The sequence below is a fragment of the Mus caroli genome, unplaced genomic scaffold (genome assembly GCF_978045245.1).
Source record: "Mus caroli unplaced genomic scaffold, Mus_caroli_1 scaffold_13, whole genome shotgun sequence".
Classification (NCBI taxonomy): Eukaryota; Metazoa; Chordata; class Mammalia; order Rodentia; family Muridae; genus Mus; species Mus caroli.
In genome coordinates, this window is record NW_028227268.1 from 106,343,100 (window position 1) to 106,367,459 (window position 24,360).

At 41.9% G+C, this 24,360-nt stretch overlaps 1 protein-coding gene across 1 annotated transcript in view; it reads right to left on the bottom strand.

Annotated features, from left to right (window-relative positions):
• Ppp3r1 (protein phosphatase 3 regulatory subunit B, alpha) overlaps nucleotides 1–23,809 on the bottom strand; it is a 41,623-nt gene extending 17,814 nt beyond the window's left edge. The window contains exons 1-2 of the mRNA XM_021176460.3: nucleotides 23,541–23,809; nucleotides 1,516–1,555 (exon numbers count right to left, since the gene is read on the bottom strand). Of these exons, the coding sequence (XP_021032119.1) occupies nucleotides 1,516–1,555; nucleotides 23,541–23,543 (43 nt within the window). The 5' untranslated portion in view covers nucleotides 23,544–23,809. The remainder of the gene's footprint in view (nucleotides 1–1,515; nucleotides 1,556–23,540) is intronic.
• Between the last annotated feature and the right edge of the window lie 551 nt (nucleotides 23,810–24,360).

Here is a 24,360-nt window from a genome sequence, read left to right on the forward strand (position 1 = left end):
CAGACAGAGAGAACATGAACAGACTCCATGGTTGTTTTTTAACTTCCATGCACATGCTATGGCACATGTGTTCACACAGGCATGCCATACATAAACACACACAATAATAAGACTAAAAGCCAGTCATGATGTGGTGGTATGAATAAGAATGGCCCCCATAGTCACTTAGATGAAATGGTTGGCCACCAGGGAGTGGCATTTTTAAAAGGATTAGTAGGCATGGCCTTTTAAGAGGAAGTGTGTTACTGGGGGGGGGGGGGGGGGGTGAAACCCAAGCCAGGCCCAGAAGCTCTCTGCTGCCTAGGAATATAGAACACTCAGCTACACATCCAGCAACATGTCTCCTGGCATGCCTCGATACTCCTGCCATGATAATGAACTAAACCTCTGAAACTGTAAACTGGCCCCAATTAAATCCTTTCTTTTCTAAGAGTTGCGATGGTCATGGTGTCTCTTCACAGCAAGAGGACACTGACTAATGGATGCTTTTAATCCCAGCACTTTAGAAGCAAAGGAGAGCAGATCTCTGTGAGTTCAAGACCAGCTCAATCCACATTAAAAGTTGCAGGCTAGCAAAGGCTACACTATAAGAACAGGTCTCATAAACAGACAGACAAATAAGGGGCTGGCAAAAAAAAAAAAAAAAAACCACAAAACAAAACAACAACAAACAAGACACACCAGTAAAGATGCTTGCCACCACAGCTAATAAACTACCTCAATTGGATCCTACGGACCTGTATGGTACAAAGAAAAAACCAATCCCCACAAATGTCCTACTGATCTCTACTTACACTGACACTGTGGCAAACATGTGAGCCCTGCCCCCCCCCCCACCTGTATGTAGAGATAAGTAAAATGTAGTTAAAATAAAAAGCCATCCCCAAGCTTATAAAGAAACATTTACAGTAGCTGAAGTCTTTGACAACTGACTTTCACTCTAGAAATCTGCTGGTCTTCAGAGTCATCCTGACCCATTCCATCAAGATCCAAAAGTCTCAAATTTCAAACGGCAAAATACAATTTTCACACATTTGTTTCTCCTCTCCCTACCTAGTTCAGGTGGCAGCTGACCCAGTTATGTGACAAGTTCTAGCCCACGAAACTCAGCTTTCATCTTTTTGCAATTCCATTTCCCCAATGATCTGGGGAATTCTGGGTACAGTTATTAACATTACAAAACAAAGAAGCCCAGATCCATGGATCAACAAATAGAACAACAACAAAAAAAAAACAACATGATTACAAATTCACTTTGAAAAGAACCCTCTTAGTTCACAGAGATTTAGGGGTTTAATCTGTAACTACAATGTTGTGTATATATTAATAATAAAATCTACTTTTTAAATATTTCCTACTTCAGTAACTTCAAGAGTGTGTGTTCCATGCCTTCTCCATTTTAAATGTAGGCCACATTTGATAAAAAAAATCAAGTACTCATCATAGAGATGTGTGCCTGCCCCTCCCCCCAGATTCATGCAAAACACATGCTTGCTATCATTATATTCAACTTACAGTGTGAGCACATTTCCAAAGGGTAACTCGCCTCATTTCCCTGGGGAAGGAAGGAAGAATCAATTAGTTATGAGATATACCTAAATATATTTAGAATATTAAGCAACTATTTTATCAGATAAAACAGGCAAATGAGCTATTAATTCTAAACATAAATTTATGTTCAGAATTATAAACTATACTTACTTTTTAACTGGCAAGATAACATATCAAGTATTTGTAACACCATAAACACACTACACACAAAATCCCACATTTCAGAGACTGGCAATGCACTGCTTGTCTGGCTGGATGAGCTGTTTGGTTTATTTCTTTTTTGAGACACTGTTTCAAAGCTCGGGTTGGCTTGCACTCCCAGTATAGGCAAGGTTGACTTTGAATGTCTGAATCACAAGCTTGTGCCAACACATCAGACTAACTTATTTTGTTAAAAAGCTAATCATTTCTAATTCTAATCATTTCTGCTTAAAGTTTAATAACACTGCAATATGCACTGTTAAGAAGAGAATCCTCATTACCAAGTACACTCATTCACTAAAACAGAACTTTTAAAATTCTGTAAGATTTAACAGCAATGTTAATAAACCCCATACAAAACAGCCATTTAAAACTTGCTTCTAGCCGGGTGTGGTAGAGCATGCCTTTAATTCCAGCACTTAGGAGGCAGAGGCAGGCGGATTTCTGGGTACAAGGTCAGCCTGGTCTACAGAGTGAGTTCCAGGACGGCCAGGGCTAAACAGAGAAAGCCTGTCTCGGGGGTGGGGGGTAGGGGACGGGAACCTTGCTTCTAAGTATTTCTTTATATAAGAAGTCATCCTGAGGGAAAGGGCATTCTAGAAAAAATACAGACCTGTGTTTCCTAAAGCTAACATGTTTTAAACTTTCATAAAAAAGGCTGCAGAACTGAAGTATTATACACTATGACCACATTAATTCACAAGATCACTTGATGAAATCCTCAAATAATCATTTGTTTGGTTTTTCAGGGTAAACTATGTATTTGGTATTTTTGACAAGTCTTACATGGAACTGTCTGGCACGGAATTTACTATGTAGAGCAGGCCAGCACTGAACTCATCCTGTGTCTTCCTAACATGTACTAAAGGCGTGCACTCGGAGCCCAGCAAAGAACCGTCTTTATACTGAGCAAACTACAAACCAAACCAAAAAACAAAACAACAAAAAAACCACCACCACCACCACCACCACACCAGATAATATCTGCCAACTAGGAGTAATGCTCCATCAGCCGTGTGACTAGTACAGAACAGTACATCAGGAAGTTGCATCAAGCAGCACTTTTCAGAAATGAGTTGCAATCACTGATATAAAAAGGAACCTGGGGTCTGCCCTGGGAGAACTGAGAAGTACAGGAACATACAGAGACCTACAATCTGCAGCAACCTGGAGTCTATAGGGAGCTCCTTCCAGCTTCAGTTGCATTAGAACATCCCAAAGCCAAGGATAGAACTCGTAAGTGGATTAAACTATCTCTGATGCTCACAGAGCTAGGAAGGCTGTGATGCAACAGGGGTGAGCAGACCTCAACACACAAGGCACTGGGGTGCAGTCCAGCAAAAGAGCACAAAATTCAATGTCTGACAATGAAAAAAGCATCATATTATAATTTGAGTAAAACATTTAAAAAAAAAAAGCCACGCAGAAGACCATAGTTATATCCTACCACCTAATTTATATATGTAAAAAATAAAGTAAATCTATATTCTATTTTCCTATAATATTCTCTATTCATAATACTAGAGTCTCCTGTTCTCTATTCATATAATATATTCTACTCTCCCATAATACATAAGTATGTCCCAACAAAATACATCAGGCACAGTGGTGCACATCTGTGACCCAGGAATCAGATGATAAAGGCAGAACGAGTAATCCTCATTGATTTTGTGAGTTCAAGGCTAGCCTCTATTACATGAGACTTTCTTTTCTGGGGGTGGGGAGGTGTCTCTATAGGATTTGTCCTATTTTATTGTTGGTGATGGTTTTGTCAACCTGGGGGCCCATCTGGATACCCACCCACCCTGGCACATAAAGTCTCTGGGAGGCTATACACATCCTCTCCCACTAAGGGCAGACAAGGCAAGGCATCACAAATTTCACCCATGTGGCAGGATACAAAATTAACTCAAAGAAATCAGTAGCCCTCCTTCATACAAATGATAAACTGGCAGAGAAAGAAATTAGGGAAATCACACCCTTCCCAATAGCAGCAAACAATATAAAATATCTTGGTGTAATTCTAACCAAGCTAGTTTAAGATCAAAGCTGGAAAGATCTCCCATGCTCATGGACAGGTAGGACTAACATAGTGAAAATGGCTATTTACCAAAAGCAATCTAAAGATTCAGTGTAATCCCCACCAAAATTTCAATATAATTTTGTATAGACCTTGAAAGTATAATTTTCAACTTCACATGGAGAACCAAAAAACCCAGGAGAGCCAAAATCATACTGAACAATAAAAGGACTTTGGAGGAATCACTATCTCTTACCTCAAGCTGTATGTACTACAGAGCAGTATTGATTAAAAAAACAAAACAAAAAAAAAAAACTTCATCGTATCAGTAAAGAAACAAATCAATGGAACCAAAGACTCAGAAATAAGCCCAGACACCTATGGATATTTGATTTTTGATAACGAAGCCAAAACCATACAATGAAAAAAAAAGAGAGAAAGCATCTTCAACAAATGGTGATGAACTAACTGTATGTCTACATGTAAAAGAATGAAAATAGATTCATATTTATCACCTTGCACAAAACTCAAATCCAAGTGGATCAAGGACTTCAACATAAGGAAAACTGGATACACTGAATCTCATAGAAGAGAAAATGGGAAATACTCTGGAACGAATTGGTCCAAGAGAAAACTTCCTGAACAGAACACCAATGGCTCAGGCTCTAAGATCAAAAATTGATAAATAAGACCTCATGAAACGGCAAAGGACAGTGTCAATAGGACAAAACAGCAGGCTACAGATTGGGAAAGGATGTTCATTAACCCTACATCTGACAGAGACCTAATATTCAAAGTTTATAAAGAGCTCAAGAAGTTAGACACCAACAGAGCATAACCCAATTAAAAAATGAGGTATAGAGATAACCAGAGAAATCTCAAATGGCTGAGAAGCACTTAAAAAATGTTCAATTTTCTAAGTTTATGATTCTTCTTCCAATGTGACTAGTTTGGTATTAAGGGTTTTTTTCTTTCTTGACACAAGGTCTTAGCTGGTCTGGAACACAAAGTAGTCTGGGTTAGCTTTGAACTCAGATCTCCCCCTGCCTCTGCTGCCAAGTGCTGGGATTCAAGATGTGCAAAACCACTACTCTTGGCATAGACTCATGAATTTTAGGACACTGAGCTATACTCACTTATCAATAACACTTAATCTGATACTTAAACCACTTCACATCTGGGCAGCATTTGTTCCTACTCGTTGGGTGGTCCTTCCTCCTTCCAACATGTACACATCGTTCAGAACACGTTGACCACATTACATTTTCCTATCCTAGGGCTAGGAATCAATGATCTACTCCAAGGAACTACTCCTTTTGGAAAGAGATCTACTTACGTCCTTAATTTTACTCTGACTTATTCATACTTTAGGTCTTTATACTATGATTAATCCCTAGCACCCCTGACTCTTCTCTCATGGTATTACATCTGGGTGTAACTTTTACTATGGAAATTTACACCTGATTAAACTGACGTATGTACTAATATTCTAAGGTATTTTTTCTGCATAAAGACAAGTCCACTATTATCCCTCCTTAACAGTACAACTTGTAAGGAAAAACAAACGTGTTACACATATATGCAGTATAGTAGGTCTGATCAAAGTATAAACTGTCCTCAGTACGGTTCCCATAGCATAACTTTGAGATTGTAAGCTGTCTATGGATAGCCATGGTTTTTGTGTCTCTCTGTCAAGAACTTATAGAACCTAGGCTCAGGTAAAAGTCTTTCAGTAGAGATCCAACTTTGATAATTGAAATTCCTACCTAAAGGAGAGTTCATTAAAACAAACTAACACCACCATGAACCCAGGCTCATCGGGCAGGGAACCTGCCTGTGGTTCAGTGCTCAGAAGGTTGAGCCAAGAGCATCGCTTGAGCCTGTTGCTTAAGCTGGCCTATGAAACACGGCTGAGACTTTTTCAAAACTAAAACGAAGTCAGCACAGGGGCATACACTTTTTAATTTCAACAACCAGGAGGCAGAAGCAGGTGTATCTCTGTGAGTCTAAGACCAGCCTGGTTTACATACCAAGTGTCAGGACAGTCAGAGCTACACAGTGGGACCCTGTCTCAAAACAATCACAATAAAGTAAAATTAAAACTCAAGCATCAATCAAAAAGAATAACATACAAAGTTTAAAGATTTGAAAAAGAGAAATTTGTCAACTGCAAATCAACTAAATGGGAAAAAGAAAAAGGGGGGTGGAGGGAACATGGGGGCTGTGGTTAAGGTCTATAATCCCAGCATATCAGCAATTGGGAGGCTAACCCAGAAGATCAGGAGATCAAGGCCAGCCTCACCTACATAAGACTATTTTAAAACAATCAAAAACAATAACAAGAAAACCCTAATCCAATTGAACATGGTTCAATGGTAGAGTTTTGAATAGTGTATCAAATCTGCTTTATTCTATAATATTCTCTTATTTTATTAATGTCACCTATTAATGGGATTCATATAATAGGATTATAAACAAATTAAGGAAAAAGTTTAAGTAGGAAGAGGTTAGGAAAGAGAGGCAGTAAATCCCATCTCCTTTTCACTGTGGATTTTCTATGACTCACACACTACAAGCAACAGCACAAAGACTTTGATACATAACTGTAAACTATGCTGCTTGCTAGACAAGAAGAAATGACTCACATTATCCATTCCCTTCCTCCCTGTGAACTGTCTTTGGTTGGTTGGTTGGTTGGTTTGGTTGAGACAGTTTTTCTCATGTGTAGCTAGCCCTGGCTCTCCTGGAGCTCAGAGATCAACCTGCCTCTGCCTCCCAAAGTGCTGTCATGTGGGTGCCAGGAATCATATCTAGGTCCTCTGGAAAAGCAGTAGGAGCCCTAACCACTAAGCCGCTCATACTTTCTTATTTACTAGCCATACAAAATAAGGTGGCATCATTCTAGGTTCCTCCGTTAGAGGATATTTTATATTAGTACCCCAAGATCTTCAGTAGCAAACACTTGAATATCCTTATCAGTGAAATATGCTTTTCTAAATATGAAACCACTAAGGATGACTTTCACAAGTGGGTCTTTCCTCCACATGCCAACCATCAATCTGTCTAGGAACATAATTAAACAAACTCAAAAAATAATAAACAAACATTATACTACAGGTAATTGCTGCACAAGGCTTTAAATGTCAGGATTTAAGAACAGGATCCAAATGTGTAAGCTGTTGGTTTAATTTGTGCAGATGCAGCAAAGCTTTTATATAAGAAAGTTCACAGAGACACAACTTGCTGACCCTCCCAACGATGGTGTTCTTCAAAGATAATCTTAAAATGTCCTAAAATCCTTCAGATGTCCCAAATGTATTAATTTAATTACCTTTACATCAAAACTAAATGAAGACATTTTAAAAGTAAAATAATGAGCTTATAGATAGATGTAAAAAATACTCTGTGAAGATAATTATGGATGGAAAGAGGGAACACTAATATTTACTATGGAAAAGTGAGCCGGGCGTGGTGTCGCACGCCTTTAATCCCAGCACTCGGGAGGCAGAGGCAGGCGAATTTCTGAGTTCGAGGCCAGCCTGGTCTACAAAGTGAGTTCCAGGACAGCCAGGGCTACACAGAGAAACCCTGTCTCAAAAAAAAAAAAAAAAAAAAAAGAAATGCTGTTTATGTTGATGGACCAACCTCATACTCATATTCTCACTTATTCTTCAAGCTATCCTTCAGATAGGTAGGGGTAACAAGGTTAAGCAGCCAGCATGCAACAATAGAGACAAAACATGAACTAATTTTGAAGCTAATAAAACCAAATTACTAATACTTCTAAGTAATATAAAGGGAAGGGACACTTTCAAATTAATTTCACAAAACCAATACCATTCGAACATCAAAACCAAATAAATCAGTTGTTCTCAACCTGTGGGTTCCCAACTACTTTGGGGGCCAAACAACCCTTTCATAGAGGTTGCCTACGATCAACAGAAGACAAGGTATTTATTTATACTACAATTCATAACAGCAGCTAAATTACAGTTATGAGGTAGCAACAATAATAATTTTATGGTTGTGAGGGTCACCACAATATGTGATCTGTATTAGAGGATTGCAACATATTAGGAAGGAAGGTTGAGAACCACTGAAATAAAGAGAACAAAAACAGAAAGCCACAGATCCATTTGCCTGAAGAACAGAGATGCAAATATCCCCAACACAACATTTGCAAACTGAATTCAGGAACACACTAAGATGATCATATATCAAGACCAAGTGGACTTCTTTCCTGAAATGCAAGGTTGGTTCAACACATGCAAATTTACATATATATATATATGTATATATATATATATGTATATATATATGTAAATATATATATTACATTGTACAAATAAAGTTAGAACAGATATCGTGAAAGCATCACAATGAATGCAGAAAAGGTGACAGAGTTTAACAAACGCTTGTGATAGAAGTCCTAGAGACACTAAGAGTAGAAGGAACATACCTCAAAATAATAAAGAGTCTATAGAACAAGCCAGTAACCAATACCATGTTAAATGGAGAAGAGTTAAGAGCATTTCCTCCAAAATCTAGAGCAGAGATGTTCCTTCCCTCTCTTCCCTTACTCAATAAAGTACCCAAAATCTTAACTATAACAACATGGAGGAGGAAGATATAAAAGAGAAAGTAACAGAAGAAATCAACATGACCCTACTTGTTTGTAGACAAAGCAATTCTGTTTAACAGACCCTAGAGAGCAAACAAAAAACTCTGAAAAACCACTTTCAGTAAAGTTGCAGAATGCAAAACCAATATAAGAAAGCCAGCAAGCGGCCTTCAGATATACAATGAACTCACTGGGAAACAAGTTTGGAAACAGATATATTTCATAATAGTTCCCCCCAAAAAATAAAGTGCGCAGGCATAAACATAACCAAGGAAGTGAAAGACTTCTACAATACAAACTTCAAAACAGCAGGATGCACTTGTTTGCTCCTGGACGACAGAATCAGTATTGTAAATGACCACAGGAGCAACAGTAATCCAAATGCAAACTGATGCCCATCACAATGCCAAGGTCATTCTTCAGAGAACTAGGGGGGAAATCCAAGAACTCATATGGAACCATGAGTAGCTAAAACAATGCCAAGAGTATTACCTCACCCTGTTAAGAATGCCTAGCATCAAGAAACCTAATAACAAATGTAGGAAAGGATGTGAACCCTTGTTCACTGCTGGTAGGGTGCAAACCAGTACAATGTTACAAAGATCAGTATGATGGCATCTCAAAAAATATCAGCCGGGCAGTGGTGGCGCACGCCTTTAATCCCAGCACTTGGGAGGCAGAGGCAGGCGGATTTCTGAGTTCGAGGCCAGCCTGGCTACAGAATGAGTTCTAGGACAGTCAGGGCTACACAGAGAAACCTTGTCTGGAAAAAACAAAATAAATGTGTGTGTGTTTGTGTGTGTTTGTGTGTGTGTGTGTGTGTGTGTGTGTGTGTATAAATCATATGACCCAGAAAACCATTCCTGGTTTTCCTAAACTATCACAGATACGCTTGTACATTCATGCTTCTTGGTCGTATATTCTTAATAGCAAGGAATGGGGCCAGGCTAGAAGGATCCTAAAGAGATCAATGGATAAGACTGTGATATACATGTATATATTTATATATTAAGAAATAAAACCATTTTCAGGAAAATGAAGGGATCAGAAAAGTGTTAATGCATTCGTAGTCCTCCAGATGCCATTCATGCCACCCTTGGGAAGCACTGATTTACCTCCTGGCTCTAAACACACACTGGCTATAACATATAAGTGAGAACACACACAGTAAGTAACTGGCTTTTAATCAGCATAGAATGTCCAAGATTAGTTCAAAATGGCTACATGAAACCAACACAATATCCAAGCATGGTGGCTCACCCTTGTAATCCCAGAATTTGGGAGCCAAATCAGGAGGATTGCCAGTATAAGGCCAGCCTCAGATATACAGTAAAAGAATCAGTATGTGTGGTGGTTTGAATATGCTTGGCCCAGGGAGTGGCACTATTAGATGTGGCCTTTGGGTAGGTGTGGCCTTGTTAGAGAAAGTCTGGCTTTAAGACCCTATCCTAGCTGCCTAGGAGCCAGTATTCTGCTAGCAGCCTTCAGATGAAAATGTAGAATTCTCAGCTCTGCCCGCACTATGCCTGCCTGGCCACTGCCATGCTCCCATCTTGATGATAATGGACTGAACCTCTGAACCTGTAAGTCAGCCCCAATTAAATGTTGTCCTTGTAAGAGTTGCCTTGGTCATGGTGTCTGTTCAGAGCAATAAAACCCTAACTAAGACAGTATGTGTCTTTTTAATGCTTAGTAATATTTGATTATATGGCTATATCACATTGATCCACTCATCCGTCAAAACAGACATTTGGACTGTTTCCATTTCTTGCCTACACTGAATAATATTATTATGAACATTCATGAATAAATTTTCTTCATATGACTGAGAGAGGAAGAGGGAAGGCCTGACCAATGAATAAATAAAGTAGCATATAACAAAACTGTTAAAACAATTAAAAAAAAAATACTGATTCTTTTTTGGTTTTCTGAGAGTCTTGACCAAGCTGTCCAGCTTCACAAACCTGTCCAGCCTCTGAAATGCTTAGATCATTACAGACATGGACCACCACGCCCAGCTATCACTCTGGTTCACGGAACATAATTCAGCACAAGAACACTTTGCTAAAGCCACTTGCAGAGAACAAAAGAATGACACATGTTAGCTGGAATGCACAGAGCACATAGGGACTGTCTCCCAATCACAGCATTTACACTTCCACCACCAGACTTCCACATGCTTGTCATGCTGGTCTTTTTGGTCCAGCATTTTAGTGATGAGGGCGACCACAGGGGGATGGACAGCACCATTGCAGAGATGATGAAACACAGGAAGACACTGTAAGGCAGCCACAGTTTTCACCTTAAACTCAGCAGTAATCTGTGAGTACCATTCAGATTATCAAGCACAGTGTCAAAGAGGTACCTGACAGTGCTTTCAGGCCCAGCCTTTGGTGATATAAAATAAACTAGGGCCAGGTTACAAGAACTTGACCTTCAGAACAAGAACTGGGGTCTTTTTCCATGTGTAAAAGCAGCAGGGAAAAAACCAAGAGACCCAAGGGAAAAGCCTACCATAAGAACTGCAGCGTGGGTTTTACTAAGACAAAACAAAGTGGAGGAGACAATTTCCCACACTTTAGTGTTGGAGGTGATAGTGTTTCCCTCCTGGCAGAAGAGCTTGGGAGACATGGTCTATGCCTTCAAAAGAGGCAAACAAACCACACTGTAACGCTGTGGCTCTTAACATTCCTTACTGTTTAAACCACCTTGATACTTCTAACCAAAAATACTGAATTGATACATTTTCTACTTTACTAATCAGTGTGCAGTGGAAACACAGGGCTGCACAGAGATAAAAGCAGATTATGCAGGCTGAAGAGATGACTCTGTGGGTTAAAAAGCTTTTGCCCAGTAGGGATGTTCAATGGCAAGATCCCAGGCCTCAACATCTAAGGTGCAGAGCAATCCAGGCAAAGACTCAGTGTTAACCTCTGGCCTGCACAAGTGCACATATACCCACGCTTCTGCTCCTCTGGCACACATACTGTGTGTAAAATGCTAATGTTGACTGTTAACATCGCAGGGCCTGGGATCACCTAGGAGACAACCAGTTGATTGAAGAATTCCCTTGATTAGACTAAATGAGGAAGAGCTCCTAAAGGTGTGGGCCATCACTTCCTACACTTAGGGACCAGGTTGTAAAAAGGAAACGCTGACTATGCTCAAGCAGCATCATTCTCTCCTGAGTAGACTTCCTGAGCCTTGACTTCTAAAAAGATGGACTCTACCTGTGAGCCAAGAACAGCCCAGTCTCCATTAAGATGCTTCTGTTGAGGAATTTTATCAGGAACAGGAAAAATAACTAAGATGCATATAAATGTCAATAAAAAATCAAAGAGACAGACAGACAGACAGAGATGAGATTATGGAAACTAAACCTGACAGTGTTATATACTGCTTTTGAGTAGTTGGGTCCTCTTAAAAAAATGTAATAAGTTTTGCAGTTCATTAAATACATTAGATTCACAAACACACACACCCCTCTCTAAATCACCAAGTGGGTATTTTACAGCTATAAAGGGAGGGAGAAAAACAAAGCAAAACAAGCCCAAGGCTGCTAGCATAGGTACATTACAGAGTATCACTTGAAACTGAGTGAGGCTATGGAGCAGAGTGAAGTGTTTTTTCAGCACTTTAAGGATTACTTGACTTTATACACTGCATGAGTAATGTAACTAGAATCAATGTAGCAAAATTCAGAAATTGCTACATATGAAGTGCAAACTGGGCAAGCAGAGACATCAGCCTAGGAGAGATATAGCTACTGTAGTACTGTTTTCTTCTTTATTAATACTTTCCTCCTAGTATGCTTTGACTCCTAAATGCTATGGACTTCTCTAACACTGCCCTCTCTCTCTTTTTTTTTCCCCCATCTTTGTATCTGGCAATGCTCTATGTAGTAAGTGAATATTACATGTTTGCTCAATGAAATCAAAGACAGAATTGTACTTAATTCATCTTGTGTAGATAATGCAAAAACAGCTTAAATGAAAAATAATCACTATTCATAGTTTCCTAAAAACTGAGAAGAGTTTACTACTTATAAACAAAAATAACACTCATATATAATTCCTTATTCAAATACATAACAATCATTAAGCAAAACATTTCTCTAACTTTCAGAATCAATAGCACTTTCCTCTGGGGCAAATTTCCTAGTGTGCCTAACAAACAGTCTGAAGGCTATGGAGACATTTCTATATAGGAGGTGCATAAGCCAGCCTAACCAGAGACAACATGTGTAATTTGCTTCCTGGCATCTCTGCATTCCATGAGAAGAATGGAATGTATTCCATTGGACTAGATGTATAAAAATGCCCTTTGCCCTAGAAGAACCAGGAACTTAGGAAAGGCAGCTAAACATACTGTAACACAGGACAGGCTAGGGAAAGTAACTTACAAATAGCTGGTCATTAATTATCCTGGGGAATTGAGTAGCTTTCATAAAATGTCACTGGCACAGATTCTGTCAAAGAGGAAGGCAAACCACGCTGAGAAAACAGTACAGACAAAGCGCCAAAAAGGGAAAAGGATGAGGCGTTTGAGAAACGGACTTGGTTAAAAAGACCAGAATGTCAAGAAGTTAAGGGTCAGAGCACACACACTATACAAGGAGTGTGAAGTTTAGATCTGGAAGGAAAACAGGAACTTTTAACTGACCATAGAGAGACACTAGCCTTTCTTTCCAGCACAATTGTGGCAACACGGTAAAAAAGTGAAGAAAGAAATTAAGCATTGGGTTCAGAACAGTACAAGGTCAACTGTGACAGAGATGATGGATAGGAAATTTAATAGCAGACCCAAATTATAGGACAGTTTTGTTATTATGACATACACTCCTCAACCCCACCCCACCAAAACCCTAAAGCCTCCATGTTCTTAAAACTATACCTTAGAGATAGCACAGCCTAGCTAAGGATGCCGCTCAGTCAGAGTGCCTGCCTAGTGTGTGTAGCAGCAGGACCTGCTTCAGTTTCCAGCACTGGAGAGGTAGGGAGACTCTTCTTCAGGAAAGTAGACACTCAAAGCTTTCATTCTATAGCTGAAGTACTAATAAGAACACAAATCCTAACAGGTACACTTGTGCTGGATAATAAATCCGACAGATAGCTCTGCAAAGGCACACATCAATAACTGAAGGGGTGTGAGGGCTAGCTGAAGCTAAGTATGCAAACATGGAGGAGATCTGCAATGGCTAAGGGAATTGTGAGATAAATCCCTCTGACATGAAAGCTGAGTCACAAGGAAGAAAGTAGACTAAACAAACAGTACACTGTGTTCTTCTGTACTGGACACAGTAGCACGTTCTTTTGTAGTTTGCTCTTTTCAGGTATACTGGCATACCCTGGATTCAGCTGCCATTACTTGATGGGGGAAAAAATTACTGCACTGACAATATCATTCATTTCCTTGTATTAAGCCAATCTGTGTTCCAGAAATAAGTACGGTCTGAACTGCACACCATGCCTGACTGCCTAATAGCTTAAGAAGTAATGGCATGGAGAAAAAGCCTTGACCAGACGATTTACTGTAAGAGTGAGCATCTCTAACCACCACCACCACCAAAAATGATTCTCGAGTACTTATGTTAAAGATTTGTCTCTTTGTAGTATTTGGGATTTAAAAATGGGGAAGTGATACCAAAGAATTTTGGACCAAAGGACAGATGAAAATCTAGAAACAAATACTGACGGTGGTCAGGGTGAAAGAAGAACAGCTAGAAAAACTACTCACAGAACCCAGGAGGACGGAACTCTTACAAACTGAATGTGGTACACTCACACAACGGACTACTACGCAGCTATTAAAAACAATGAATTTATGAAATTCTTAGGCAAATGGATGGATCTGGAGGATATCATCCTGAGTGAGGTAACCCAATCACAAAAGAACACACAAATATGCACTCACAGATAAGTGGATTTTAGCCCAGAAGCTCGAATACCCAAGATACAATTCACAGACAAAATGAAACTCAAGAAGGACGACCAAAGTGTGGATACCTCGTTCCTTCTTAGAAGGGGGAACAAAACACCCATGGGAGGAGTTACAGAGACAAAGTGTGGAGCAGAGACTGAAGGAATGACCATCCAGAGACTGCCCTACCTGGGGATCGATCCCATATACAACCACCAAACCCAGACACTATAGTCGATGCCAACAAGAGCTTGCTGACAGGAGCCTGATATAGCTGTCCCCTGAGAGGCTCTGCCAGTGCCTGACAAATACAGAAGTGGATGCTCACAGCCAACCATTGGACTGAGCACAGGGACCCCAATGAAGGAGCTAGAGAAAGGACCCAAGGAGCTGAAGGGGTTTGCAGCCCCTTACCAGTACCCCCAGAGTTCCCAGGGACTAAACCACCAACCAAATAAAACATGGTGGGACTCATGGCTCCAGCTGCATGTGTAGCAGAGCATGGCCTAGTCAGTCACCAATGGGAGGAGAAGCCCTTTGGTCCTGTGAATGTTCTATGTTCCAGTATAGGGGAATGCCAGGGTCAGGATAGTGGGTTTTCAGAGAGGAAACCAAGAAAGGGGATAACATTTGAAATGTAAATAAAGAAAATATCTTAAAAAAAAAAAAAGAAAAAAAGAAAAAAAAACTTCCAGGAAGGTTCAACAGTACAATGAATGAAGAGCCAAATATATTAAATGACTGCCTACTAGATTTCCAGACAATGTACACTGACTCTACCGGAAATAGAGTTCTTCCTATTTTAGATAAAGTCTAGCCAGCTTATGCTATTTACTCAGGATCACAATGAAAACAACAACAACAACAACAACCAGCCAGAGCCAGAATCTAAATTCACACCTTTCCCAACTCCCACCCCATGCTAGTAATTATAGAGTATTGCCACCGGAAATACATAACCAATTTAGACCAGCACTACCTAAGAGAAACTTCTGCAGTATAGAACACAGTACTATACTATCAAGAAGTACTTGATCTTCCTTCCTAAACCTGGCTGAAACTGTCACTGCAGTATTACAAAGGACCTTAAAAAGACATTAGATAAGAAGCCCGCCTTCGGGAATGGATTAACCTCGTTACTGTAGGTCGAGGCTCAGAGAGCTGTAAGAAAACTAACACTCTCGGTGATTAAGAGGTCCTAACCAGAATGCTGGTAGAAATATGCAAAGTTAGGCTGGAGAGAAGGCTCACCAAGCTTGAAGACACACCCAAGTTCAGTTCCCAGCAACCACATCAGTGCTGAGGCTCTCTTCTGGCCTTACAATAAAAAAAATATAAGCTTTAAAAAGAAACACACCCAGTTAAAGCCATTCTGGTGAGGTCTGAAAGACAAATGAAAAGGTACTAGAAACCAGAGCAAAAGGCCATCCGTGCTACAAAGAACACATAAATGTTCTAGGATTCATGGAGCTTGGACAGAACTGAAATGAAATCGAAGCCCCAGAGCTTGAAATGGGATGTTTATTCTGTAGGTCCCACCACTGCATTTTGGAAGAGAGTAACTCAATGTCAAGAACCTGCCTTGGGATGACTGGCATGCTCAACTTCACTTCTACCTGCTTCTAAGGAGACTCAGATTTGGACTTTGATGCTAACCAGGTAGACCTAAGACCAAAAGGGTGAGTCTGGAGAAAGGGGAGCAGAATGTTAGGGTGCAGATGGCCTCTTGAGAAGTTTCTTGTGTTGAAACTTAACCAGCAAATTAGTTATGTTAATAACATTTGAAAGTATAGCCTGTGAGAAGTCATGAGCACAGGACCCCTGTACTGGGGCTGGTGGCTTTAGAGGTCTAAGCCTCCATACTCTACTCCCTGGAGATGCGCGCACAGCAAGAACTGTGGCAGGCTTTTCTTCATACAACTAGGCCACACACTGTGCTGCTGATCTCCTGGAACACCACTGCCACGTTTTCAGGAACTGAAATCAGAGTCTAAATTTAATTAGAATTCAACCACATTATAGCTGCCACCTCTGAATTAGACTTCACAGAGAGGCAGTAGACTGAAGAAAATAAGAAAATGAGGTAAGTGAAATAAGAAGCAGAAAAGTGTTAAAGGCAGAGCAGTGGCCGGCTACTGTACCCCAGTGTCTGAAAACTTCACTCTGAACTGGAGATAAATTTCTGTTGTTATAAAAGAAAAATTATAAGCACATATAAAATTTACATATCCCCTATTAGCACTGTAATTTTTCACTAATCCCCCACCCTTTTTTTGAGAGAAAGTCTCTAAATAGCCCTCTCTGGCTGAGTACTATGTAGATCAAACTGGCCTTGAAGTCAGAGATGTGCCTGCCTCTCCCTCATGAGTACTGTGATTAAAGGTGTTTAATCACATGCTCAGTTTTTAATTTTTAAAAGTGGTTGTGTTGCAAAAAAAACCCCACCAAAATAAACAAATAAAAAAAAAACCCATAAAACAAACACCATATGAAGCTCCATCCCACCCTAAGCATCTGTAAGCAGTTCCGAGTAACTAGGGCAAAGAAAGTCATCTCCCTCAAGCCCGTGCCTGAATAACACAGACATACCACCTACCCAGGCACCAAAGCAGGAGCCACTCCCTCATCTTCATACATATATACACATCTAGCTCTCCTCCTCCATCTGCACTGTAAGGGCAGGGCCTAACCTGTGCTGGCTAGTTTTATGACAATCTGGACACAAGCCGGAGTCATCTGAGGAGGGAAGCTAAAATGAGAAAAATGTCTCAAGATGGGGCTGTAGGCAAGCAAGACTGTAGGCCATTTAGATGTGGGAGGGCACAGCCCATTTTGAGCACTGCCGCTTCTGGGCAGGGGGTCCTGGGTGCTATAGCAAGCCATTGAGGAGCAAGCTGGTAAGCATTAGGACACCATGGCCTCTGTTATCGCTGTTGCCCCCAGGTTTCTGCCCAGACTGAGTTCCTGTCCTGACTTCCCTGAACAAGTGAAGTAGAAGTATAATCAAAATAAAACCTTTTCCCAAGTTAGTGTCATGATGTTCCGTCACTGTGCTGACCCTAACCAAGGCACTTCTCAAATGAATTACTGCAATTACTTTTATGTCACTGTATATGTATTACTCTGATTGCATGAAAAATCTTGTAATACTTGCTCATGTGTTTCTCTCATCTTAGCCCATTCTCTTCATCCTCTTGCTGATTCCCTCCCCTCCCAAACTGTCTCCTCTACTTTCACGGCATACACACATACATACATACATACATACACACACACACACACACACACACACACGCACTCATTTAAACCAGTGTTTCTCAACCTGCAGGTCGTGACCCCTTGGGGGGTCACATGATCCTTCTCCCGGAGTCAAATATTAGATATCCTGCATATCAGATAGTTATACTATGATTCCTAACAGTACCAAAATTATAGTCATAAAGTAGCGTTTTATGGCTGGGTTATCACAAATTAAAGGGTTGCAGGAGGAAGGCTGAGAACCAGTGATTTAAATCTTTGTTCCACCTATGAAAGGTACTTCTTGTCTACACTAGCTGTTAGTATAACATGACAAGCTCCAATTCTATCCACCAACCTAGAAATAACGATTCTATTCTCCTTTACTGGTGAATAACACTTCATTGTGTATATATGAAATATACACACCACACTTTCGTTACTCATCCAACTGCTGATGAAAATGCTGCAACAAACATACGTAAGAATCTTTGCAGCACGCTGTCTTAGATTCTGTTATGTGTACACTCTTGAGTATACATCATATAGTTCTGGTTTTTTAATGTAATGTGTGTGTGTGTGTGTGTGTACATGCATGCTACCACGCACACATACAGGTCAGAGGACAACGGAACTCAGGCTTCAGGTTTGCACTTGAGGCAGCACACACCTCTCCTCACTGGGCATTGCTACTTTTAACTCTTCTGAGGACCTCCAGATTGACTTGAAAAGTGGCTGCTTCACTTTTAATATAATTACTTCTGAGCTAATTCCCATGTCTACATTTTTACCTCTTATTAAAACAACCAAACTACAAAGTAGTCTCTCTTAAAAATAAACGTCATTCTACTGCTTAAAAAGGACGCCAGTGCTTAAAACAATGGAGTTAACTGACTGATAAACCCCACTGCACGTAAGTTGAAAGTATAATAAATATTAATACATTTAACAATCTAATCTAGTGAACGCTGTGAGCCAACCTCGCCTGCCTACAGCCAAGCAAAAACCATTTACCACAAGTCTATTTTATAATAAAGTAAATATCTAGTTTAACTTGTGGAACACTACTGGTGTGAAACAAACAATCGTTAACAGAAGTAGTTAAGATTTAACATATGGTTAATAAAAGTATGGCATGCACTGAACATACTCCTATAAAATTAAAAAATCCCGAGAAAACCATGTTAGGTCTGCACTTCCGGTCCCTGAACAGTTTTCTAGGTTCATGCCTCTATGACTATGACTGCCCACTCATCCTCTGAAGACAGCTCCTAGGCTTCCAGGAGGCTGTGACTCCTCCCACCCCAATCTGAATTAAACTTGCCCTCACCCCCACCTGCTCTTACAAGCACCCCACATTTAGTTTGCTAAAGCAGGCACAGCAGGCCGTAATCACAGCCTTGTTTACTCACCTTGACTCTGCTTAGAGATCATAATCATGTCTTCAATGTTCACATTGTTAATGCTAAGTAGATTATCAGACCCAACTACAATTTAGATAAGTAACAGCCTAACCAGTGTCTCTCGAGTTTTAGCATGACAATCACCTGAAGAGCCATAAACACAGAATGGCTTGGCTCACTGCAGGCTGTGTAGTGCAGGACACACCAAACTGCCAAACTAGTGACCCTGCTGATTTCAGACCCACATCTGGGAATCACTACTCTAAATACGAGCACTCACTCGTCCTACCTTCAGGCTATGAAACTTTGCTGGGATGCCCTCACCTCTCTCCTGCAGCCCTGATAATCTTTTTAGACCTAGCTCAACTCTATTTGCGAAGCGTTCTCTACTTTCCAAGTCATGGTGCTCTTTGCTCCAGTTCTGTCAAACTTTGGTCTATACCATTCACGACATCCTCTTTCATAACCAACTGACTGTCCAAGACAAGAAAACCGATTTTAATATTCTCTGCAGCACAGAGAACAGTTACCAGTGACCAACAGACTAAGTCTACAAGTATTCGTTGTTGGTACGAATGAATCCCTGTTGCTTTACCCAGACTAAAGTCCACAGTCAGCCTTGCTTAGCTCTCCTGAATAAGTCCCAACCCGACTTAGTCCTCATACTGCCCATGTCTCTCACGGTGAACGGATTCTTAGCTGGCTTCTGTAATCTCATACCTGATCCATTTTAAGTTTCTCATCCACAATTGGAAAAAAAAAATGAGAGAAGAAACTGCTTCCTCCAAATATGTATAAATCTTAGCTCTGTTGGCAATAAAATTAATTTGATGCACAGTTCATGAAAATGGAAACTTTAATTAAAAAAAAAGCTAAAAATGACTAAAATCACTTTGAAATTTAAAATGGTCTTAAGACTTACGGAAATGTTCATATACATATACACAAGAAAATCCACAGTACCGATTTTTGTTTGTGTTTATGGTGGAGTGAAGGTCTCATGGCAGCCCAAAGACAAATTTCAGATATCCATTCTCTCACACCAAGTGAACGTGAGATCAAACTCAGGTCATCAAGCTCCGGGAGAAAGGCACCTTTACCTACCAGGATGTCTCAACAGCCCAAATCCATACTATCTAATGCAGCTAAGATACAAACAACCTGTCTGAGGAAAAATTCCTAGGTGTTCTGCACTCACAGATCTTATAATATGCCTAATCTTCATAATTCTTAATGCTCAACGGTTTTAAAATAGAGTGAAGGCAGGATAAACTGACTCATGAAGCAAATGGAGTTAACTATAGCCCAACTGGAACATGCTAGGTAGACCAGGCTGGTCTTGAACTACTTAAGATCCACCTGCCTCTGTCTCCCAAGTACTGGGGTTAGAGATGCCCGCCACTATACCAGACTCAAATTAACTGTTTTTAAAGCAGCAAATAAAACACTTGTCAGAATCAGCCTTTACAGGGCAGTCTCAGCTGATAAACTGCTTGGCACACAAACATCGGGGCCCAAGTTCTGATCTCCCCCCAATTCATGTAAAAAGCCAGGTGGAGCAGAAAACACCTGTACTGTCAGTGCTGGGATGCAGAGGCAGGAGGCTCCTAGAGTTCACTGGACCGCATAGATCCAACAGGTTCAGTGAGGGAGCCTGTCTCAAAAACAAAACAAGGTGGTGAGCGCCCGAGGAAGGCACCCAACACCCACCTCTGACCTCTACAAGGCTGTGAATGAGCATACATGCAGACACATGCACATGCAGACACATGCACACTACAAAATCCATTATGAAAATCTAACAATTCTGTGGTATCTACTAAGAATTAGCTATTCTTAAGGTAATGAATTTTTCCAGAAATGCAGGCTTAGCTTGGAAAATCACCCAGATCACTATGAAGCCCAGCATATTTTCAGTTAATCAGTGTTCCATATGGCTAAACCAAGTTATTCACATGATCTTGATACTTCCAAACCAATATGGTATGGATCACACCAAGACTGTCCCTATGTCAGGACAGAATTGGGAAGACGGAGAATGGCAAATGTGAACTGGGAAAGTTTTAAAGGAAGCCAGAGAAAAAAACAAAACCAAACACACACACACAAAACCCAAGAAAATAATAATGACCCATCAGATATTATAAAATGAATCTTAAAATATTGTGACTGACTAGGAAATAGTCACAAAAGGTAAGGAATTTAACGGTCAGTGGGCTGCCCAATGGTGGTGGTGCATGCCCCTTTAGTCCCAGCACTCATAAGGCAAGGGCAAGCGGATGTATGTAAGTTCAAGGCCAACCTGGCCCAGAACAGTCAGTGCTACACAGAGAAACCATGTCTCAATAAACAACAACAAAAAAGTCAATGGTCTGAGGGAACAGCCTTGGTAAAGAACATGCAACACAGATGCCTAATTTTTAGTACCATCAGTACAAATTAGAATAAAGAGAGAGAGAGAGAGAGAGCTAGCCAGCGCACACCACACTTACAGAAACTAGGTTTGGTTCCTGGCACCTATGTGAAATCCAAAACTACGTGTAACTCAGAATCCAGAGAATCTAAGCTCTCTTCTGGTCTCCTAAAGCACCTGCACTCTTGTCCACACACCCTTTCCCCATATATACATAGTTAAAATTAAGTTTTTTTTTTTTTCAAAAAAAAAAAAAAATCACTGCAATAGACCCGGATCTTCAAATAAACACGTACAAAGTTCCATTAAGGCCCAAAGCTAGAGAGCGAGCCGTCCTGTCAGCTCCCAAATTCCGTTACATTTCGTAGCTTCTGTTACTGTGTTGCTACAAAATATCCCAGTTTGGCAGGTTTGTAGATGGTACAAAAGTATAAACTTCCTAACTGCCCTGAGGTACCCATCTGAAGTATAAGCTAGAGGACGGAAGAGAGGTCTATTTTGAACTTGGCCTCTTCATCAGTTACTCTGATATAAGGGGATGGTATACATCGCAAGAGCTGAAACTGAAGCAGGCCAGCCAATGAGCTCCAGAGAAAAACAGCCTCAAAACAAACAAACAAATATTAAGTGCCATTCCTAACTTCAAAGTATTACAACTGTATTGTGAACAGACACGATCTTTTTAAATGCTCTTTAATGGTGTAGAAAAGGCTAAGCTTTATAACCTTCAAGGAGCCAAATCATCTGAACAGCTTCCTAAATAAAGAAAAAAATCCTCTACAGTCCAAAATCATGAACCACTTTAATAAAGCTGCCCCTCTAGTGGGTCCTAACGATGCCAGTAAACCCGGTATTTCAAATAAAAGCTGACTTACTCGAATATTTAACCTCAGTTTCTCTGACCACCACCACCTAATCGGTTTTCAATTGCAGTAAACAATGCACATTTGAAGCACTTAAATCTTACATGCGGGGGGGGGGGGGGGCGGGGGGGTATTGTACAATTAAAAGGTCTAAGTATCACAAATCCGCCTGAAATTCTTTGATATGTACTGAAAAGATTTTTACAGTAAGTGTTACAATCCCGTATCCTGTTTAACTAAATGACAGATAACTCGCAGTGCTGCATGTGTGTCTGTGAACACAATTCTTGATTGCAAAGACGAAACGGAGGCCCAGTGAAGCTACAGAACCAGTAAGGTAACAAGCTAAAGGCGTCATAGATTTCTTGGCTATGGTGACAGGCAGGAGGCACACCCCTAGCGTCAGCCAGAAATACTACATGGTGAATTCCACCTACGGATTAATAGGAAAGTAAGGAAGGGAAAATTTAAATCGCCATCGTTCAAAATCAACTACCACAAGCACCGGAAAAACAGAAATAAAAATACTAAGAAAATATTAACAAACCAATATAAGCAATTCTCTAGGACCAAGCTGCCCGGTGTCTTAACGAATATACACACTGGCCCTTTCATGTTCACCAACGCAGAGAAAAGCGGCCTCGGGAAAAAAAAATCCCCATACGGTTGCAAACAGCAGCGAGATAAATGCGAGAACCAGCGAAGAAGGCAAGAAAGTGGAAGGATCCCTGCCAAGGCTCGCTGCTGGAAAATGCGGAGTGAGTGGGAGGAAGCACAACTCTGGAGAAGTGGGTCTTACATAAAGCGCCATTTGCCGCACACTATCATTTCCACCGGATTTCAGAAAACCCAACCTGGAAACCCATCTGGGGGCGGAAAGTGGGTTTCACGTGGAGGAGGGTAGCGAAGGCGCAGCCCCCCGGGAACGGGGTTCAGAAAAGGCCGAACGAGCCAGACAGGCGACCGGGCCGGGGTTGCGCGGAGGCCCACCGGCTTAGGAGCCCGGGGGCGGCGGCTCTGTGGGCGCCCGGAGGCCCAGGGTCGTGCGGAGGGCGGGGGCGGCGAATCTCGGGGAGCGCGGAGACGTCCGGCGTTTACAGGGGGCCGGGGGCGCGCGGAGGCCCGGAGGAGGCGCGCAGGGGCTGGGGGGCTTGCAAGGGCCTTGCAGCGGCCCGGGAGCGCGCAGGGCCGGGGACCGCGCAAGTGGCCGAGGACTTGAAACCCAGCACCTGCACCCTCCAGGCCTCTGGAATTTTCTATCCGAGAGGACGCCCCGGGCCCTCCCTCGCGCGACCGGGAGCCGAGGTCTCACCATCTTGCTCGGCGGGCGGCGCTGGCGACGGCTGTAGGTTCCTCGGGACGCGGCGACGGCGGCTTTGCTGTCCGGCGCCGGGCGGGGTGCAACGGGGCCTGGGCCCGGAGCGAGGCGGGCGGAGTCCCGGTTGGAGATGCGTCGGCGGGAGGAGAGGGTTGCAGCCTCACGCTCACAGGCGGCCCCGACTCGTTGCAGCGGCTCGCGCTGACCGCAACCTCAAGGCACGGAACAGGGCGCGCAGAGGGCGGAGCGAGCGCGGGGCGGGGCGGGGCGGAGCCTGCGGGAGGCTGACATCCGGGAACCCGCGCCCTGCCGTGCACACGCTCTCCAACCGGATTGCTCGCAGAGCCGGGCTAGCGCTTCGCCAGCGCTTTTTGCGTACCGTGCGCCCGGGGACATGGAGATGGGGGGGCAGACGTCTTGACGTTGGGAGAGCCGCGCTTCCTGTCATGTGACCGAAGGAAGGCCGGCAGGAGGAAGACTCCTGGGAGGAGGAAATGGGGAGAATGATAGGACCTGCCACAAGATTGTGTCGCTCTTGGGGGTGACACCATGTCACTATGGCGAGGCACGGGCAAGTCCACACTGTGGAGTCAAGCGCGCAGTTGGAAAAATAAGAGAAGCAAAGCTAGCTGCAGCTTAAGTCCTGGGAGCCACTGACAAGAGTGGGGGATTGCTTCCCACTCCAACAGACACTACCTCCAGGTTGCCCTGCAGCTGATGCAGAAAGAAGCCTTTAAGAGAAATACTACAAGACAGACTGCCCTGTTGTCCATGTAGTAAGGGTATGTCCGTAATGGTGGCAGTTGCCTTACTA